Source organism: Lepidochelys olivacea (genome assembly GCF_965140295.1).
Source record: "Lepidochelys olivacea isolate rLepOli2 genome assembly, chromosome: 9".
NCBI lineage: Eukaryota > Metazoa > Chordata > Testudines > Cheloniidae > Lepidochelys > Lepidochelys olivacea.
This window is the reverse complement of record NC_140419.1, coordinates 9,243,528-9,265,475: the sequence shown is the minus strand read 5'-3', so window position 1 is coordinate 9,265,475 and position 21,948 is coordinate 9,243,528. Positions and strand designations below refer to the sequence as shown.

The 21,948-nt window shown below is 41.0% G+C and overlaps 1 protein-coding gene across 1 annotated transcript; it reads left to right on the top strand.

Annotated features, from left to right (window-relative positions):
* Window positions 1–165: 165 nt before the first annotated feature.
* Window positions 166–20,266, top strand: RFC4 (replication factor C subunit 4). Its single transcript, XM_084639598.1, has 11 exons — window positions 166–298; window positions 582–735; window positions 1,686–1,764; window positions 6,516–6,595; window positions 9,557–9,676; window positions 10,573–10,716; window positions 10,995–11,115; window positions 12,471–12,596; window positions 14,440–14,520; window positions 16,545–16,661; window positions 19,311–20,266. The coding sequence occupies exons 2-11, from the start codon at window positions 602–604 to the stop codon at window positions 19,404–19,406; spliced, it is 1,098 nt and encodes a 365-aa protein (XP_084495724.1). The 5' UTR covers window positions 166–298; window positions 582–601; the 3' UTR covers window positions 19,407–20,266.
* The last annotated feature ends 1,682 nt before the right edge of the window (window positions 20,267–21,948 follow it).

Below are 21,948 nucleotides of genomic sequence, written 5' to 3'. Positions count from 1 at the left end.
CCTCCCCCGCCACCCCGGAGCCTGAGCCGCCATATTTAGTAAGCGTGGCGCTGCGCGCATGCGCACCGCAGGCGCCGCCGCTGCCCGCCGCCATGTTGGTTGAGGGCAATCAGGGGCAGGGCCTGAGGCCATCCAATCACGTGACGTGTCTGCGTCGCCCATAACCAATAACCCGGGGCGCCGATGGTGACTCCTTCCGGCAGACTCGGGCCTGTCCTCCCAGGCGGAAGCGGCCCCGCCCCCGCATTAAAAAAAAGAGCGGGTTGGCGGGAGTTGGCGGGCGGCTGTTGCTGAGGGGGTAGGTCCCGCTCCCGCGGGCCGGTTACTGGTGTGGGCGAGGGATGCCTGGGGGGGGCTGAGCTTAGCTTAGCTTGTCGCGGCCGCCCTCCCTCCTGGGAGGGGACTCCGAGGGGCAGGGGTGGGCCCGGGGTCTGTCCCCCCCCCCCCGGGTGGTGGGGGTGCCCACCCTTCCCCCGCCTTCAGCCTGTGCGCAGCCTCTTCTTCCCGCCCATCTCCTCAGGGCGGGGCTCGGGGGCGCTGCTCTGGGGGGTGACACGAAGTGTGTGGGGCTCTCCCTGCAGGGCGACAAGGCGCAGCAGCCATGCAGGCCTTTCTGAAAGGCCCGTCCGCCATCAGCACCAGAGCGCCGGCGTCCAAGGAGCGAGGCGCGGCTCCCGCCGCGGGAGGCAGCGGCGAGGGCAAGCGGCTCAAACCCATCCCTTGGGTGGAGAAATAGTAAGCGCCCTTCGGCGGGGGGCGGGAGTGGGGGGGGGGGGTCTGATCCGGAGCAGCTGCTGCGAGCGAAGGGCGTCCAGACTGCAGCAGGGCCGTGAGTGATTTCTGCCTGAGGGGGGTGGGGTGGAAGGGGCACCCGAAGTGTGCGTCGCAGAGTGTGTAGCCGCACTAGAGCGGCTGTATTGAGTATGGCGGAATGGAGCCATGAGGTAGCTGCATTTCTGGGGAGGGGAGGACTGGAAAAAAACTGGGACTCTGGTCTTATTCTTCCACTGACATTCATGGGGAAATCTTCCTCCGTGTAGAACTTAAATGGTGCTCTCCCCCCACCCCACCCCCACTCCCCATCAGTGTTGCAAGTTGAAAATTGAGCCCAGGTCTCCGTGCCTCTCAAATTTCCCTCAGAATGTAAATTACTAACTAGGTAGAATCCACCTTGCTTACCTGCAGGTGTATGTCTGTGCAGTGGTGATCGGGTAAAAGGTTTTCTCAGCGCCTTTGATGCACGGAGCAGTAAGGTGGGTTTTTTGTTTTTTGCATATGCACTCGTGTTACTCTGATCGTAACTGCATTTTGTCAAGACACAAACTATTCAATGTTTTCTAATAAGATTTTGGCACCAGCCTTTCAAGTAGCAAAGCTGTTCTAGACTCTAAATTGTAGTTGTGCTTCGGAAAGTACTTCTGTTTACAGTATAGATAGACTGGCATCTTCCTGAGAAACTGGGTGACTTTAGCATTTTTGTGCAAGATATTACGCAGTTTAGAGGCATTGCACAAAATTGCCCAGTCACTCTGTTACAAAGCTTTTCATAATCTTTCTTCCCGCCCCCTCCCCCCCCCCCCCAAAAAAAACCCAAAACCTATAAGGAAAACATTCTTTTTTGGGTGAAAGTGATATTGAGAATTTTTAGTAGATACTAAAATACACTTCACTGTGTTTTCATCTAGTCGTCCGAAGTGTGTGGATGAAGTTGCATTCCAAGAGGAAGTTGTTGCTGTGCTGAAAAAATCCTTAGAGGGAGCTGATGTGAGTGCAACAAAGACATTTAATCAATCATAGCATGTTCAAGAAATTCTGATGGTTCTGTAGCAGCAGAGAACTAGCTTTATGTGCTGCTGACTTATGAGTTTCGTACTCAGGGTGGTTACCAATAGCTTGCTGTAAAATTGGGAGAGCGTATCTAGTGGGGTGACAGTCCCAGCCCCACCATGCGCAGGGGAGGTTGCACTGAGAGGCTTGCTGTGTGAAAGGGGTCACCAATACAAAAAGTTTGAGAACCACTGAAGTAGAGTACGCTTTTAAAATTTGAGGATATCACCAAGCTGGGAGGGGTTGCAAGCACTTTGGAGCATGGATTTAAAGTTCAAAATGACATTGACAAATTGAAGAATTGATCTGAATTAAACAAGGTGAAATTCAATAAAGACAAATGCAAAATACTTCACTTAAGAAGGAAAAATCAAATGCACAACTACAAAATGGGGAATATCTGACTAAGTGGTAGGACTGCTGAAATGGATCTGGGAATTATAGTGGACCACAAACTGAGTATGAATGTCAATGTGATGCAGCTGCATAAAAGACTAATAGGATTCTGGGGTGTACTAACAGGATTGTTGTATGTAAGACACAGGAGGTAATTGTCCTGCTGTACTCAGCGCTGGTGAGGTGCCAGCTGGAAAGATGTGGATGAATTGGAAAGAGTCCAGAGGAGAGCAACAAAAATGATAAAAGGTTTAGAAAAGCTGACCTATGAGGAAAGGTTAAAAAAAGGGCATATTTAGTCTTAAGAAAAGAAGACTGAGGGGGGACCTGATAAGTCTTCCAGTATTACAAAGAGGATTGTGATCAATGTTTTCCATGTCCAGTGAAGACAGGACAAGAAGTAATGGTCTTAACCTACAGCAAGGGAGATTTAGGTTAGATATTAAGAAAAAACTTTCTAATTATGATGGCTTCTTGAGGTCCTTTCCAGCCCTACATTTCTGATTCTGTGTTTCTGACATTTCCAGCTTTCTAGCAATTCTAAAATCAGCATCTCTATTGTATAACTTGGAAGCTTTACTGATTGGTGCTCTCCCCTCAGTTTCTGTTGTCATAATCCTACAAGATTGGAAGAACCACAGCTACCTTGATGTTCTTACCTAGCTATAGTCTGTACTTTTGAATGTTAAACTTTGAAAATTTGCTGCAGAGGGAAAAACAGGGGTTTTTTTGTTTAAGTAAACTTTTATGAATGGACTTCTAATAATTTTTAATTTATTAATGCTTCTAAGGAAGGCTAAGTACAGTTTTACTAAAACCACTTAAATAGCAAAGGAAGCTTAAAGATATTGACATCTTAGTGAAGTGTAGATATAAAATAAATTGTGAGAACGAGAGCAGTTCTTGAGGGTGTTTCTTTTAAAACACAAGTAGTTAAACAGAAGTAACTTGTAAGGTGCTGTGAAGAGTACTTTTAATTTGCATGTCTGTCGCATTGCTGGGGTTAGCTACAAAATGCTGTGATCTATATGAACAGTTGCCATTTTTCTTCTACCTGGTGTTTGAGGAAACAAGTAAAAGGAATATGAAAATGTAGCCAGCAGGGGGCTGTATGTCTGGGCTTTGGATCTGGGATAGTCTCCTCCTCCTCCTCCCCACACAGACAACCTTTTTCTGCCTTAGTGAAGTTCTAGATAAAGATCACTTAGAATTGAGAGGATAATTTCATTTTCATGATCCACTAATGATTCTGAACTGACTGACAGATATATTGGTTTGAAGTTGTCTTTTATGATGTGGACATATTCACTAGGAATTATACTGAATAAAATAAGTTTTCTGTATTTTTTTCAAAAAGGTTTTGAATGACTTTTCCCTTAGATGCTACTTGAATTGGCAATGTGGAGGGTGAAAGCTTTTATATCCCCTTTGTCTAGAATTCCATTCTTGGCCAATTTTATAAATATTTCTGAAATTATCAATTTAATCTGTCACACGTGACATCCTATTTTTTTAAAATAAATACATAAATTGTAAACTTTGTGATGCTTAATTTGTTTTACAATTGTGTAAAACCAGTGTAATAGATTAAAAAAGTATGTTCTTTAATACATGCCAGTAACTCATACTGTCAGGTCAGTATAGCTAATGCTCTTAAAATCTAGTAGCAATTCTACCATATTTTAATAACATTACAATTGTATTGAGTATATTTAGGACCTATTAATGTCAGTGAGAAATGAAATGCTTTCACTACTTGTTATAATAGTGATACTGCAGTGCATAATGTTACTTAGGTGGTGGTTGGGCAGTTCTATTTTGAGCAAAGCTATTTAAATATTTTATGGCTCTTTGACCAGCTAGGTTTCTGGGATTGTGATCCTAGTACATCAGTGTTGAAAGGCTGAAGTATAACTCCTATTTATAGTTATAGGTTTTATATTTTGTTGTAGTTACACTGCTCAAAACCAGTAAACCATTAGAGGGCAAAATCATTTAAGTAGCTTTAGTTTAAGAATTAACACAACTTGGCAGTTCACATATCTAAAATAAGCAAAGATCTAACACTGCAATAAAAGACACTTCTGAATTATTTAAACCAAAGCCTGAGACTGCTGATGTTTGTTCCAGACTGGATCCCAGTGAATTTGGAGGTATGCCTCTCAAATGACTTTCCTGGCCACAAACGCCTGTTACTCTCTCCATCCCATGCTGCCAGTCAGTACTGCTATGTGGCGGATACCAAGAATAACTAGATCAGGAGTCCTTAAACTTAATGTGGACTATGTCTAAATAACAAAATGGTTTTGTAGGCCACTTCCCCTCCCATCTGCTGTCTCATAACATAATCTGTGGTAAAGTTGACTACTTCCCGGATATAAGGTGGTTTTTAGGTAATGCAAACTGGCACCATGTGAATAGCCAGCACTTCATAGACCACCAGTGGTCCCTGAAGGCATTTGGGAGCTAAGTCAGACCCTCCCAGCAACCTCAGTTTATAATGACATGCAGAGGGCTGAGCCTAACTAGTTGTAGTGTATGAACTTTGTTTCTGTCTTCAAGGACTTGAGTAGTTTCTTTGTCATCATTGCAGTGCCTGGCGTGGGTAAGAATAAATAATGTAAACCATAATAATCTGGCATGCTCAGTGCTCTAACTGGGTCTCTGGAGGCTGCATATTAGAAGGCTCATTGTAGAGCTGCCGTTTCAGTTTTCATCTCCTCTTGTCCAGCTTTTGAGAATGTGCTGTGTGTCAAACTTCCTGAAACTGACTGAGGATTTGCATTATGATATGTAATTTGCCAGTAGTTGTAACAGTCCCATAATCCAGATAAGATGCCTACAGGTATCATAGCTTACTACTGGCAAGTGCTGAAACCTGCGTGGCTGGATCAGGTTACAGTTCTGCCAAAAATACTGCCACTACGTTATATAAAGGATTAGGATATACTTTGTAAGGCAGCAGTGTAAATGCTGGTGATAATTTTGATGTGAAACTGAAGCACAAACAGTCTAGAGTATGGATTTAGTGTATTTAAGTGGAATTAGTAAAACGTGGAATCTCATTAAAACTCTTACTAAAGCCTATTCACAGGACTAGCAGAGAGTGGATTAGTGATTTTTGGGTCAAATTACTGTGTATGTCTCCAACACAAAGGTCTGCAGTGTGTCTGACTGCCAATACAGTGCTCTTGTCTTCAGTCATTCACTTATGAGAACTAACACTCACAATGTTTCCCCTTCTCAGTACAATCCTAAAACATTCTGGAGGATGTTGACAATTATGGTAGATGATCAAATATATAAAAAGGGTGTTTAGTCTTAAATTTGACCTAAACTTAAGCTGTTAAACACAATACATACTAAGTAATTATGTATAACCTTTGGATTCCGTCAAAGGCATAACTTCTAGACAGTCTCCCTTTTAGAGGAGACGAGGGTTTATATGTTTCACACTCAGTTTTATTTGTATAGAAAAATTTACTTTCTCTTTAAAAAAAGCGTCCCCTCCTAAAAAGTTTTAACATGATGACATCTGAATTCAACCTATAAATTCAGTTCAGTGTTTTTCATATACACTTAAGCACTTGAAGCTTTATATAAATATCTATATTTAAATACATGGTTTTACTGTATGCAAATCTATTATAACAACATAGAACGCTTGATATGTACTTTAATTATGGGACTATCTAATCTATCTTTTAACAATTAAACATTTTACTTCTGTGGAATAGATGTCTTTTTTTACAAAGCATCTATCTTTTTTAAAAAAATGTATTTGCGACTATAAATATCAAGTCTGACTGAGAAGCTCAGCCCTTTTTTGTTTGTTATGGGTTGGAAGGGACTCTTGTGTCCTAGGGCAAAAAAAAAAAATGCGTAAGTGCATAAAACAAGCAGCGCATGTACATTCCAGGTAGAGCCATTGCAAACCTCCCCCATGCTGTCATAGCAGTGTGCCTCAATCCTGACCTGAAGACACTGTATCCAAGTACCCTCACTCAGGAGGGTATCACTTTTTGATAGAACATGTGTTAGTATCATAAAATGCCAACTTGTTCACATATCCTTATCACTAATGGGTTGGCTTGTGTTCTTTTGACTGTTAGCTACAGTGCCTAATGACCTAGATGTTGAAAGCCTTTGTATTGCACAGGCATCCAGTCCCTTTTCTCTCGCTCTACTATTGAACTCCCAATAGAGCGTAAAGGGTGAAGTGACATTTCTATACGTTAAATATTTTGAATTAATAACTTGTGCTGTAAAACATCCCTTTTCTGCTACTACAGCTTCCCAATCTCTTGTTTTATGGCCCACCTGGAACTGGAAAGACTTCCACTATTTTGGCATTAGCCAGAGAACTCTATGGGTAAGTTGGAATCTAACTGTATTTACTAAGTGTTCCAAAAGCTTGCCACCCTGTGACCCTTTTAGTCACTACCTGCTCCAATTTTTGTGGTGTTCTAGTCTATAAGAATCTAATATTGAGTTGAGCCTTCTCTTTGTTGCTTGTGTATTCCAAACTTGTATTTCTTGGTGATAACAGATTTCCCTCCTCACAATATTACATTTAACACTAAACCACTTAAGTAAAACATCTGATGCTATATTAAGGGAGAGAGCAGGGATGGGAGTTTTTGTGGTGTTCCATTTGTCTGGAAATCCTCCTCACCTTTGAAAGATTTTCTGATATCTGTGTACTTGTCTGTTACACCACTTTGTGTTCACACCAGGGTTTTTCTACTGTCTGATCATATCACTGGACTCTGACTATGCTGTCTATTGATGAAGCCTCAGTCAGTGCTGTGATTCAAATCATGCAACCATGCCCCTTCAGCAATGGTGAACCTAGGTGGTTTCTTCATTTTCTTTTCTGATTTAACATTCTTATAAACCCTAGTGAAACTGAAGATTGATATTGTTTTTAATGTTTACACAAAGATAAACAAAAATCCTTAGTATTTGAACTTGTAGTGCATTTTATCTGTAGATCTCAATGCACTTAACAAAAATGGATAAATGTCATTCTTGCCATTATACTGTTGGGGAAACTAAGGTGCAGGCTGTGGCTTCCCTGGGAGTCTAAGGTAGAAATAGAACCCAGGTCTACTGATTCCCAGTCACTGGACCACAGTTGTCTTCCCTACCTACCTCGTAGGGTGTTGTGAAACTTTTATTGAGCTAAACTCTTAATGGGGTGACTATGGGAAGGATCTGAGAGTGGGGAAGAGGAGGAGGGCAATTGCTCTTGACCACTTTTTAAAAACTTGTGATATAGTAGATAATACAGCATGTTCTATTCTTCCTTAAATTCTGTGTGCATTAATTGATTCCTTTTTTGTGGCTTTTGTGATTTTTTTTTTTGAAAGGGTTATAACTCAAGTTGCGGTGGGGGAGGTTTAGGTTGGATATTAGGAAAAACTTTTTCACTAGGTGGGTGGTGAAACACTGGAATGCGTTGCCTAGGGAGGTGGTGGAATCTCCTTCCTTAGAAGTTTTTAAGGTCAGGCTTGATAAAGCCCTGGCTGGGATGATTTAATTGGGGATGGGTCCTGCTTTTGAGCAGGGGGTTGGACTAGATGACCTCCTGAGGTCCCTTCCAACCCTGATATTCTATGATTCTAAAATAAGAGGCTTGGCTGACCTGCATTCAAATCTAATGCCACAGGAATCTTAGCTGGTTGACTGCTTGTGTGAGTTGCATAGCATCTTTTGTTCTTCTTCTTTTTACTTACCCAAATTCTGTAGTGTAGGAGGAGAAAGAACTACCAATCTAAATTAACACTAGGAAGAAAACTCCTAATTAGTATTCAAACTCCTCTCTGAAGCATAATGACAAGTTTCAGAGTAACAGCCGTGTTAGTCTGTGTGTATATATTGTCTTCTGCAGTTTCCACGGTATGCGTCCGATGAAGTGAGCTGTAGCTCACCAAAGCTCATGCTCAAATGAATTGGTTAGTCTCGAAGGTGCCACAAGTACTCCTTTTCTTTTTTCTCTCTGAAGCGTAGATGTTTCAGGTTCTGCAACCTTACAACTGTTGATCGATCTTGGCTAAAATGGCCTGTTGTGACTGATGTCCTGTTTTAGCTGCACTTTCTGTATCAAATTAAGTCTTCTAGCAGCATAGCTCCTGGAAGCATGACAACTGCAGAGCACTGTTGGTGGCTGCAACAGAGGATTTTACAAGTTACTGTACAACTTGATTTACAGAATATTTGTGGAAATAGACATAGCACAGAAAAATCAAGTGTCCTTGACCTTGAATGCTCTCTCAATGTTTTTGCCTGGAGCAGTGGTGTGACTTCATGTTTCAATTTTTCCATAGTCTAGGGGACAAGGTACTTGGTATAAATAGGGCTTCTGTTTTCAGATTTTTGGGGTTTATTAGCAATTTGAGTTTTATGTAGATGTCCAAAAAGCACAGATCTCTTTGGGTCTCTTTATGTATTCTGTAACGAACAACCTTTGTAATGATTCCTAGTGCACTTTAACGTAGTACTGTTTCAAACTCCATTATGTTAAAGCGCACTAGGGAACCTTTAGTGTGCACCAGCAGGGTCTACACAGACTGACTAATGCGTAACACATTAGTGTGCTTTGGAAGTCACAACCCCAGTCCTCATTACTGCTGCATATAGATGAGACCTTAGACACAGATGATGGTTTCAGATGGCTTTTGGTGTTTACTGTGTAAACACAATTTCATATCTTATATTGGGGGAGTTTATTGGTGTTTGTTAAAACTGAAAATCAGAAGCCCTCTGTATAAACTAGACTATGGAATTCTAGACTTTTACAGGACCAGAATTTTAATGAACTCTTAACATAGGCTCTGCCGTTAGCAGGATAGTTACTGTAAAGCAGCATTAATAATACTACAGATTAAAATCCTCACAAACCTGAATGGTTACTGGATAATTTATAGATTCTAATGCCAGAAGAGACTACTGTGATCATCTAGTCTGACTTCCTGTATAACACAGGCCATAGAACTTCTTCTCCAAAATAATTGTTAGAGCATTCTCTTTAGAAGAACATCCAATCTTGATTTAAAAATTGTCAGTGACGGAAAATCCACCACAACCCTTGGTAAATTGTTCCTGTGATTACTCTCCCCATTAAAAATGTATACCTTATTTCCAGTCTGAGTTTGTCTAGCTTCAACTTCCAGCCATTAGATTGTGTTATACCTTTCTTTGCTGGATTGAAGAGCCTATTATTAAATATTTGTTCCCCATGTAGATGCTTTGACTGTAATCAAGTCACTTGCTTGTAATAAGGCATTACAAGTGTTAGAAGCTCATGTAACATGTTTTGAACTCTTCACAGACCTGAATTGTTCCGACAGAGAGTTCTTGAGTTAAATGCTTCTGATGAACGTGGAATACAAGTGATTCGAGAGAAAGTGAAGATATTTGCTCAGCTAACTGTGTCTGGAAGTCGTTCAGAGTAAGCAAGAGATCAAAGCCAACTATCTGATGGATTGTATTTCTCAATGAAGGGTGTCATAGATTCATTTAGGTTAATTTTAATTGCAGAGTTAAGCTTTGAGTCAGTATGGAATAACTGAAGTTAGAGCAAAACTGCAGGCCAAAGGGTCTTCCCCTTCTCATCCATGTGCAACTTGCTGTAAAGTCACTGGGGAGAATTTGTATGGATACCGGATGCAATTCCAAAAAATCTAGTCTTACACTGAATTACCAAATCTACATGTGACAGCAAATGTTGAATGAGTGAATAGCTAGTGTAGGAACAAATTTCATAGCTTGTGATTTTAAAAAAAAACACCCCACACCTCTATCTAGTGTCCATAACACAATGTGTATCATACAAAATCTCTATCAGTTGATAATTGGTTATGGAGATTCTGGGGCTAGGGAGAGGCCCATATGGATGAGGGAGCAGAAGAGTGATTAACTAGAGGTAACAGAAGCCCAAGACTAGCTGGAAGGAGAAATAGTCTCATCTCATGTACTGAGATAAACCTGCCATTCTAATTTCTAAATTTTAGAAGATCCTGCAGGGATTAAGGAAGCCTGCAAAAGAAGGAATTAATTGAAAGCATGAATAAGAATTTTAGCAGAGGAATCTTGCAGTGTTCTCAAGTGTAAGGCTTGGAGATAAGAAATGTGAAAATATTAATTGCCCTTCCTATAACTGCTAGTCCTTTGGCAAATGGTAGATAAGCAAAAGGTAATACATACCGCTTTACTTCTGCTCTTTTAATATTACCTATAGATAGTGGTAGTACTGTGCAACAAGCTTTGACTTTTAAATATTAATGCACATATACTTGAAAACAATGAACTCTGTTTTAATTGGATGATGGGCATTTATTTTTTTAGTGGTAAGGTTTGTCCTCCTTTTAAGATTGTGATCCTGGATGAAGCAGACTCCATGACTTCAGCAGCTCAGGCAGCCTTGAGACGCACTATGGAGAAAGAATCAAAAACGACACGTTTCTGCCTTATTTGTAATTACATCAGCAGGTTTGTGTGGTTTTCTTTGCCTTCCCAGGTTTTGTCTCTACTACTGCAAACTTTTCTGTTTAACTTGTAGTTTGAGAGGAGTTAGCTCTCCAGCTGTGGAAATAAATAAAAGATCTAACAAATCTGAAGGGTTTGATCTGCAATTCATTTTTTATCACTAAGGTGTTACAATTTGAAACTCTATTTTGCTTTACTGCTCTAGTAATCTAAGCTGATAGATTCCTGAGGAGTTCTCTACATAGACTCATCAATATTTTTTCCTTCCTCCTTTCTTCTAGGATAATTGAACCTTTAACATCTCGATGCTCCAAATTCCGTTTCAAGCCCCTGACAGATAAAATCCAACAGCAGAGACTACTGGCTGTTTCCGAAAAGGAAAATGTGAAAGTTAGCAATGAGGTAGTTTTATGGTCACTTATAGGTTCATTGCTTTATCGGGTCGTCATAATTACATTGCAGTGAAAGGAGTAAATAGGCATTACCCATGCCCATTTTGCTTGGTTATAGCTATTACTAAACATAGTATATGAGCTAATTTTAGTATTATCCTAACTACACACATGGGGTAACGGTTTCAATGACCAAGGCCGGAGAAAAGTCTGTCAGAACAAGGATTAGAACAGTCTGAGTTTCTGGTTCTATGCTCAGTCCACTAAAGTGAAGCCATGTTACAACCTAGAATTGTCACAATATCAATATGAAGTTGTTAACTTTAAATAGAAAATACAGGATGAATGCATATTGATGAATACATCCCAGGTTTCACTTATTATTCAAGCTTTGTGTTTCCCCTGTGAATTTTTTTATACTAGCTAACATAGGTGACATCCAGAGAATTACTACTACTCCTATCTGACTTATAGCTCCACTATACTAGGTTTAGAAACATCCATAAACTTGCTTCAAAATGAAAACCCTCTGAATTCACTTAAATTAATGCAGAACTATAACTTTAGAATATAAAGAACAAATTACCTGGTATAATGAGCACTCTTTCCTCAACAGTAGTTTTCTGCTCAAGGTGACTCTACAGCCAGCTGATGTCATGCTTGTTACATCCTTGTATTGAAGCAAATGTTGGTTAAGGTGAACATGTCTGGAATAGATAATGGATTTGATTTGACTACTCTGGGGGAGTGTGTGCAGCAGGGAATGTGCTTCAACACATGCAAGTGAAGACTAAACCTTACTGTTGTGCCCATGAGTAACCATTAGGTATAATTTCTTTGCGCTGAGTGGAAAATTCAGTCCTCTTGTGCGGCAGCTCCCTTATACCTGAGAGATGGGTTAGGGCATGGGAGGAGACTAGTCTGAGACATGTGTTAAGCATGATCCCTACAATGCAAATGAAGTGTTTAATTGTCCATTACCCTCTTTGCCCTTGCTTCAGCTACAAGACAGGAGTAACTTGCAGGGTGCTCAGCCCTCTGTTCATTAATACAAGATCAGGTTTTCCTGATCATTGCTTTCTACTGTGAGCTTATTTTCACAGCATTCTGCTTACCTTACATGCAAAGTGCAGGATCGATCCTGGAGTGCATCCTTGTTACAGCTTCTAATATAAATGCAGTGTATGCACATACATCTCTGGTATTTATATGAAATGTTAAAGGTTGCTTTGTGACTTCCTGCATACTACTTTGTCTGCAGCCTTGGGCATCACGTGATATTTTTTTAAATCACTTTTGCCCACAAAGTGTACTCGATTTTTAACTAACAAAATATAATTTGTCATTTTTCTCACTATTCCTCAGGCAGTATCTTGTCTTGTTAAAGTGTCAGAAGGAGACTTAAGAAAAGCAATCACATTTCTTCAAAGTGCTACTCGATTAACAGGTGGGAAAGAGATCTCGGAGAAGGTTGTCACCGAAATTGCAGGGGTAGGCTATCATGATACATGATTTTGCTTAGTTTCTCCTGTGACATTGTGGTTATGGTCAGAAAAGTGACTATGTAAACATTTCATACTCTTACTCAATACATCCCTTCCCTAAATCTGTTCAGCCACTTCACGATTTCAGTAACTGATTTTTACTCCAATTTGTTCCTTATGTAAGATACTATACTTAATATTGAAAATTAATTTTCAATTTAGTCTACAGTTGTCAAATGACAAGTACCTGCATTTAGCAGTAAACTCAGCGATATTGTACAAACAGAAAAATTAAGTATTTTCACTTGGTAAGACTTGTAAGTTTAGATTTTTACTGTTAAATTATTAAAACTGAATTTTTAAATACAAATTACTTTAATCAATTATGCACTTTATTTTTTGCACATCATTTAGGTTGGGCATTTGAACAGATAATTGCACTTTCAGGTTCTCATGCACTAGCACAGTGCTGCAAAGTTTGGTTTGGAAATACTGCAGGGGAATGGCTCAAAGAACCATTCTAGTTCTTGTTTAACTTACACAAGCTGACTATGTCCCTGTAAGTACCTGTGTGGCTTTTTGTTTGTAGCAATTTAAGTTTTCTCTAGGATTACTAGCTAGGGAATGCTGACAGGAACAGTAGAAACTTGAGGGAAGACCAAATTACTAAAATTTCAGTATGAAAGTGTTGCTATGGCAAAATAACACTTATCTCCTCAAGCAAGAATAAGAGCAGAGAGGAGCTGAGAAGTGAATAGGATATTCATATTGGACACTTGGTATTTGAATTATATGTGCTACCCTCCTAGCACAATTTCACTAGCCCTTCTGGAGCCATGCATTTTTGCCTTTTGAGAGGAAGGGAACAGAACTGCTTTCCAGGCATGTTTTTCAAGTCAAGTTTAAATAAATCTTTTTTTTCCCTCCAGTCAACTTCATAGAAGATAATTAGTTTTTTATATCTCTAGCTATGCAAAAATGGCTGAACTTGCACTTTCAAAATACCATCCAGTTGAAATTGAAGAACCTGAAAATCAAATATTGTAATGATAGGGAAAGACCCTCCAATTAATGTTTGTGCTCTTGTGAGCATAAAGCTTCAGTTTCAACATAATCTGCTAAAAATCAGAGGAACCTAATTTGCATCTAGGTAGTATAGTTAAGATCTTGCTCCTATGTTACCGTTGCAGACTAGTGGTAGCCTTGGTACTGGAGACTTTCAAAGAAATTCCATGAGTGAAGAAAACAGTTTGCGGCTTCAGGCTGCAGGAATAATGTGTCCAAAGAAAAAGCTAATAGTGCTTTCTGAGTTAAATGACTGACTTAATCTGTTGTAACAGTTCTCCTCTCTTCTGATTTGCTGATTGATCTAGTTGCTTCAGGCTAATTTTAATTGCTTGTTTTCACATATCCATGCTGCTTAATATGGTAGAAACTAATTTGGTGTTCCAAACCATAGGACCCTGGAAAAATATATCAAGACTGATCCATTTGTTAAAGTAGGTGCCCCACGTAGTCACACTAAAATAGCTTGGTATCATTCACAGTTCCTAATATCAAGAACAAAATACTAATATCAATGCATACTTCTCCCCATCTCATATGATCTTAATATCAAACCTATTTGTTTGCTCAACCTTTGCCTGGGAGAAGCTGGTGGGGAAGCATGTTATCTATGTAGGGACAGTTCTGGAAACTAGCTGTAGTGTTTCTGAGTCTATACTTACCTGTTCTGGTGGTGAACTGGGGTCATGGCATAGTCAGCAGTTAACTTTTAAACTCTAAGTTGTAAATGCACCCAGACACCTGGACAGTATGTGCATGCTTTGTATATGTCACTTCTGTTGTAGGTTGTCCCTAAGGAAACAATTGATGGACTACTATCTGCCTGTCAAAGTGGCTCTTTTGAAAAACTGGAAACTGTAGCAAAGGTAGAGTTGCTCACATGTCTTCTCTCATTCTTTAGTGTGAATTCAAAACAATTGAAGTGTGGGGTTTTGGTTTTAAAATGATATGCTGTTGGCTCTGAGCTAGCTGTAGTGGATAAACTTTAATAGCACTCCTGTTAGCAGGTTGAAATTGAAGACTATTTGCTGAGGCCAATTTATGGTGCAAATGTAATACAAGCTTCCTGACCTTAATCAGTCAAGTGACCTAAGCCTTGATCTGAAGGAGAGCACTTCTTTAAGGTGACAAGAAATTTTTCCCTGCTAACTTGACCATGGACTTCTGAGTTAAACTGACAATATATGAAGGTGTCCTGCTCAGTTGTGGAGAATAAGAATTTTTGTGAGGCAAACTCAGCTCTTCTTGGATCTCCTGTGAGACCACTGTCTGCTGAAGACTGTGTTACCAAAATGGGTAATGGTTTGAAGTGTCCCGAGCCTTTGTTTCCCAGAAGCTGGGAATGGGCAATGGAATGGATCACTTGTTCTTTTCATTCCCTCTGATGCACCTGGTGTTGGCCACTGTCTGAAGACAGGATACTGGGCTAGATGGACCTTTGATCTGACCCAATATGGCTGTTCTTATGTCCAATCTATGATTTCAGCAAATTCATCTTCTACTGATCACCACCAACACTTTTTTTAGACCTCACTATTTCATTCATATTGTCTAGAAATAGTATTCAGTGTGTACCACAAGAAATGCTGGGTGTAAATGTCTAATCTGTGGAGAGTGCCTTCAGTTTTCATTTTCTCTGTGGAACACTGTGGGTAAGCCTAGCTGGCAAACTGTAGTGAATACACTTCACTAGAAGAAAAAACAAACTATCTGTATATAGGTTAAGATTAAAAAAATCTAACTCTGCTAGGTCATATATTTTTAAAGTAAATTTTAGTTCCCCAGCACTTCGTTGGGGTAGAAGTCACATTTAAAGGGGACCCAGTCACTAGGCAGTCCATGATCTGGAGAGGAGGAGGGTGTATCATAGGACTGGCAGTGGTATGAGCGGGGAGTCCCCTTTTCTCTCAGGAGGGGCAGTGTAGGTAAACCCACTGCACTCTTACCAGGGTCCTCTAGGGTGGTGGTGGCATGGCCTCCCACAACAGTGAGGCTTGTCATTAACAACCCTTAGAGATGCATGGAACAGTTTTTTTTTTTCTTCTAGAGATATGGGAGCTAGTGCAAATATCACTGCACTGGTTAAGCACTGTCAATATTTTTCTAAGCTTCCTTTATCACCATAAGTTTTAGAACTTAGTTTGTAATGAAATTGGATTGACATAATCATGTGACTCCAGGACATGGCACTCTAGGCATGGCCCTGTAATGCCTATGTCTTAATCAGGCCCTGATTTGATCTGTTGCAATATTTCAATGTGGTAGTACCATCCTCCAAATTCTAAATATTACAGATTTGTTTAAATATCTAGTACTTAAAGTATAGTTATTTATAACTTACCATATACAGCAAAACAAGACTGCCCCTCTCCTGTTTGATCCAGAAACTACTACTCCTACTTGCTTGGCTGCATGAAACACTGCTCAGCACCCTTTCTTGCCACCCTGTGACAATATTTATGTATTAGATATGGCACAGACAATAGCCTCCTTACTAAAAACAGTGCTTTTTATGAAGTTAAGAAATGTTAAGGAAGCTTTGCAAAACTCTACTTGCCCACGACAAGTGATGTTATGTTGATTGAGTAAACTACAGGGTTTTTTATAAATATGAAATAAACTCTTCTGTCTTGGTTGGTAAAGTTCATGACTATTTGACAGCTTGGTTTAAGGACCTTTTTCTTGAAAACTTGCACTTTATTGAATCAACAGGAGTTTATGTATCTCCCTAACAGAAGTCACAGCTTCAAAGTGGTCTTAATGACTTGATAGTGTCACTTTCAATATTACTCACCCCCACCCACATGTTGATTACTATGATTACTACTACTTAAAAGCTTTAAATTCAGACTACTGCTACCTTGTTTCCATTCCTTCTTCCCTGTTACAGAATCTGATAAATGAAGGGTATGCTGTTGCTCAGCTTATAAACCAACTTCATGATGATATTGTTGAGAGAGAGGATCTCCCTGACCAGCAGAAATCTGTTATTGCAGAGAAGCTTGCTGTAAGTCTCCATTAACTTGACTTCATCTGTTAGTGCAGCAGTTAACTAGTACTGGTGCTCCCTACCCATGCTTCTTTCCCCTGCCCCTCCCCCAAAATACTTACCTCTGGCTTGATCCTGTGTGCACCACAGCTGTTTGGGTCTCATTCCCTATCATGTTCTACATGTATACCATTAGTCTGGAGCTTGCCAAATTGCATTAGGCTGAAAAGAAGTTGAGGTACTGGTTAATGTGGATGAATTCTTAATTTGGTCAAATGGGTACATTTCCCTAAAAAGCGTGGGGTGAGGCATTGGTGCATTTAGATGCATTGAGAGGATATAAATGTTCAAATTAGGTAGCCATCTCTAAAGGAATGTAAATGAACAGGAGACTTTCCTGTGTTATGGCAACTTGAGATCTTGTGCCCCTTCTTGATTATAAAAAGGTTAAACTACTTCTGATGAGACAAATATTGAGCTAATCACTTCTTGAAATATATCTCGATAAATAAGAGATCAAGGTAAAGGATGTCTTTTAAACTTTGTTGATTTGGACCAAATGCCTCTTCCCTTGGGTTGATTAACTCCTGTGTCAGTTCCCTGGAAACTACATAAGTTGCGGCTTGCTCTCTTGCATAACAGGGAACCCTGCATGAGTTCATGGCCGCACAGCAGCCTGAGTGCCACGCAGGTGTTCAGGGAAGCTACCCAGCCAGGACTTGCTGGGGGAGGGGCACCCTTCCCCAGACCCAAGCACCTATGCTGCAGCGCTCAGAGCTGCTGTGACGGGGAGAGGTGCTTCTCCCCACCAGCCCAGGTGCTGTTGTAGGGGGGGGGAGCAGTCTCTCGCCACTGTAGCCCCAGGGTAGCTTGAACCCCAAACCCCTCAGCCCCACCCCACCACATGAATTTTGTGCACCAATATGGAGGTGATGTGACACATCACCTCTATATTGGTGCACATAACAAAACTCATTCCACATGTGTGTGGGGAAAAATTAGAGGGAACACTGGCTCAAAGTACTGTGTTCCCCTTGCTATGGTCAATGATGCAGCACCTGTGGAGGTGTGGGGACTGTAGCTCCCTGGTACTGTTAATTGGAATCCCAGAATTTGAGTTAACTTTTTAAAGTTCTTTGCTGTAAGAGGGAGGAAAAGTGCTGAGGTTCTTGACATCTTCCACCACAGATCTCAAACCTTTACAAATTAAAAGTTGTTTCTCAACACTACTGATAGAGATAGGCACCATCTTTCTACAGTTGAGGACAGATAGTGGGCACTCAGAACTGAGGCATAGAGACAAAGATGAGATGCCAAAGATCAGTCTGCAGAGCTGTAATTCAAACCCAGATTTCATAATTCCCGGCTGAATGTTCTAATTCAATCTCATTTCCTTATTCAGATGCATTTATTTAAACAAACTTTGTGAACTAGAACTACAACTTCCTAAAATGGACTAAAGGTGGTGTTTGGACCAAAAAGGAAATGACAGATAAGCTGTTTAATCAATATGGCATATGTATGGAGGTGTGCTTGCTAAATTCAGTGAGGATTGTTACAGAACTGTTGTAAGTGCTAGCAGCTAACTCGTATCTTATGAGTAGTCACTGTTCATGGGCTGAAGTTGCAGGGTTCATGGAGAATCCCTTGAGTTCAGTTCCTTGTAGAGAAGGGGGAGACAGACATGTACCAGGAACCCTAACTGTTTCGCATATCCATTGCTCATCAATACAGAAGCATGTTCCCAATCACATCGATCCTGATCTGCATATCTGTCGTTTGCAGTACTGTAAATTGCAAACAATGGATATGCCAACCGATGTGAATCGGAACATGTTCCCCTATTGATGAGGGACTGATCTGCCACAGATATGGGTAGTCTGTGGCCCACCCACTTAACATCCAGGCCCACCCTCCTGGAATCCTAGCTCTGCTCCTGACCCAGCGCTTGCCCCACACCACCTGCCCAGTGCTCCAGATGGGGCTTGCCCAGCTCTGGTGCTCCAGCTGTGGAGCGGGGTCAGGGGCTTGCCCCACTCTGCTTGCCTGGACCTCCTGTGAGGGAGTGGGGTTGGGGCAAGGGGGCTTCCAAGCCCCCAACCCTGCTCCCTGGCTGGAGCAGAGCAAGTGCTGGGTGGGCATGCAGGGGTGCACATTTTACATGGCCCCCCCATTTTTCCAGGAGCCCCTGGCCTGAGTGTCTATCTCTCCCCTCCCCCCCACCTGCTGGAGGGGGAGGAGAGGCTGCCAGATCGCTCTCCCATCATTGCCTGCCCACGTAAGTGTCCCCTCCTGCCTACCCCACTGCTGTACCAATGGGTCCCTGGTATACGTTGTTTCGGTATCCATGACCCTTTTCAAGAACACCAGCTACTGTATACTAATGTTAACAACAATGAAGCAGAGAACATGGAAACATTCCCAAGAAGATGCATGTAACTTCTGTCTGACCATTGTTGCCTACATGATGGGATGGTGCAGGAAACAGAGCCGCAGCTCCACTTCAAGCTACAAATCTTCACAAATCTCAGTAGAAATGTCAGTTCTCAGCAGGAAAACTTATCTGACTCTTTGCAATAGCTACTCCCTCTCCAACTTAATCAGTTTCAAAGCACTGAACCTCTTTCCAATTTAATGGGATTGTTTATAACTTGTCTCTATTTGCAGGAGGTAGACAAATGCTTGACGGATGGTGCAGACGAGTACTTGCAATTGATCAGTCTCTGTGCTGTTGTGATGCAGCAGCTAACTCAGAATGGCTAGTTCTTCAGGGAGAAATTGTGCCAGCTGAATTTCTCACTTCTGATCTTCTGAGTGATTTATTGATGTTGCTGTTCTCTCAACTGCAATCTGTACATCTATTTTTGTGGTTTTGTAATAATAATATTGACTGCCAAACAACTGAAAAAATCATTTTAGGAACCAAACACTTGCTATTTTGATATAATCACTGCTTCACACTTGTAGCTATACCCCATCATTCATAGGGCTTGAAAGACACAGCTGGATGAAGAATGAGCAAGGGCTGCATGCCACTAATTGAGTTCTAGTATGTGCTGTCCCCTCATAGTGGTGGGGGTCTTGGAAATTTAACTATCATAGCAGCTAAAGATGCAGTAGGGTGTTAATTACATCAGTCACTGCATTCTACTATGCAGACTCCTAAAATGTTACTTAAGCTGTTTGTCAACAGTGACAGGAACAACTGTCTAGTTTTAACCTGTACTAAGACAACTACCCCTTCTATTTTTTTTAAACAAATCTGTTGTGTATGGGTGTAAATCCTGCAACCTGAGGGGGAACAGATGCCCCTTAATAGTTGGAGACACCTACCCCTTGAAAACATAACTCTGTGGGGTGAAATTATACATTTTCTTGTATAAAATACTTTTAATATTAAAATTTCTAACCCTTATGAACTCCTTACATGCTTCTTTGTTACATATTTAACAGCCTTGAGACTACCTAAAAGTAGCTTATATAGATCAGTGGTTCTCAAACTTTCTTTTTGCAGACTACTTAATATTTCCAAATGTTTGTACTGTTAGCTAACTCTTGTAAAGTGCTTTAGATAAAAGTGCTCCATAAAAGTTATACAAATAAAAGCACACAACTCACTTTAATAGCAGTAGTCTTACATTTCTAATGTGACATGCCCTCTCTCCCCTGCTGCAGAGCTGAGACTGGGAAGGAAGGAGGGTCTCCCCTTGGAGCTGGGGGAAGTTGCAGCCCTGCACATCCAAAATTCCCCCCCCACCCTCTTATTCTACCTACTCTCTTGTTCCTTCCAAGGCCACCACTACTTGTGTGAGGGGCTCCGCTAATTAGGTGGCTTTTCATTCTCTTGTGTGGTTGCTCAGGTGTGTACCTTAAAAGGAACTACACCCAGGCCACCTGAATGGAGCTTATGGACACTGGTTGTCTATGGACCACAGTTTGAGTACTTCTGGTCTGTGAATACCTTTTTAAAAGAAATGAAAGCTTTTCCTTAAGTGCATGGGTGTGTATACTAAGTCTTTCAGTGGTGTACAAAATTTATTCTGGAGTATGGGCTGGATATTTAAAAGTATGCAAGTACCTAAAGATGCAGCTAGGTGACTAGTAGGATTTTCAGAAACATTTGGCTCCTATAAAACCTCCCATCAGACTATTTTCAACATTGAGCAAAATTTTGTTGCACTACTTTTACATGTAGAATCCCTCCATATTTTGATTTCAGTAGCCAAATAGGCTATTGTTTTAAGCTGCTACTTTACCTTAATTGTCTTATACAGTGTTTTTAGCTGTTAGTCCCAGGATGGTTGAGACATAAGGGGGAGGAGGAAATATCTTCTTAGATGAACTTTTCTGGTGAGATGTGCTTGTGAGGTTATACAGAGCTCTTGCTCAGCTAATCACTGCAACACTTGCAAGTTCAATGTCCACATGGCTGAGTCTGCAGCTTCTCACCTTGCTGTATACTTTCCCCTTCCCTGTACAGTTCTACAGCCAGAGGGCCTACATTAGTCCCTGCTTCTTTGAGCAGGTGGAGAGTAAGTTGCACATTTACCCAGAAGCAGCCCATAGCTCTTTAAGGGGACTTGAGGCTGTAACAAACCCCAATTCCACAGAAAGGACAACAGCTCTAGGTAATGCCAAACAACTTCATGGTCTTCATAAAGTGTCACTAGCAATGCAGCAACAAGGAATAAGATTCCCATATTGTGATTACAATCACCTTCTTGCTTACTGACTGCTCAAGCAGTCATTTGACTATATAGGGCAGTGGTAGAGTAAGTTAAGAGTAATAATGCTAGTTTTATTCAATATGCCTCTTAAAGAAACATTCAAAACAGGTTCTCAAACTCCACTGCAGTACCTTCTGACAAGATAGACCCCAGGAGTGGGGAACTGAAGTCTGAGCCCAGCTGCTCCCAGGCAAGGGGAGCTGCAATCCTGAGCCCGGCAACTAAGGGCTGAAGTCCTCAGCCTTTGGCTCTAGGAACCTCATCACAATCTGAGGCCTACAGACCACATAAGGGGTTCATAAAGGTTGTCATTGCTGGAGACCCATGGTTTACAACATGGTGGCTACAGCCTAAGATTTCCAAAGGGGTATGTACCTCCATTTGCAATTTGGAGGTCCATAAATGAAAGATTTAAAACCACAAGCACTTGTCTGGACTAGGTTTTTTTAGTACCAGTTTTACATTGCAAATGTGCAGCTACAAAGCCCTACACTTAACAGATGGCTCTATTACAAGATATTTAAATTTGAGATTAAAAGCCATACCTATGTAAGCTATTTTAGTGTGATGCACTCTAA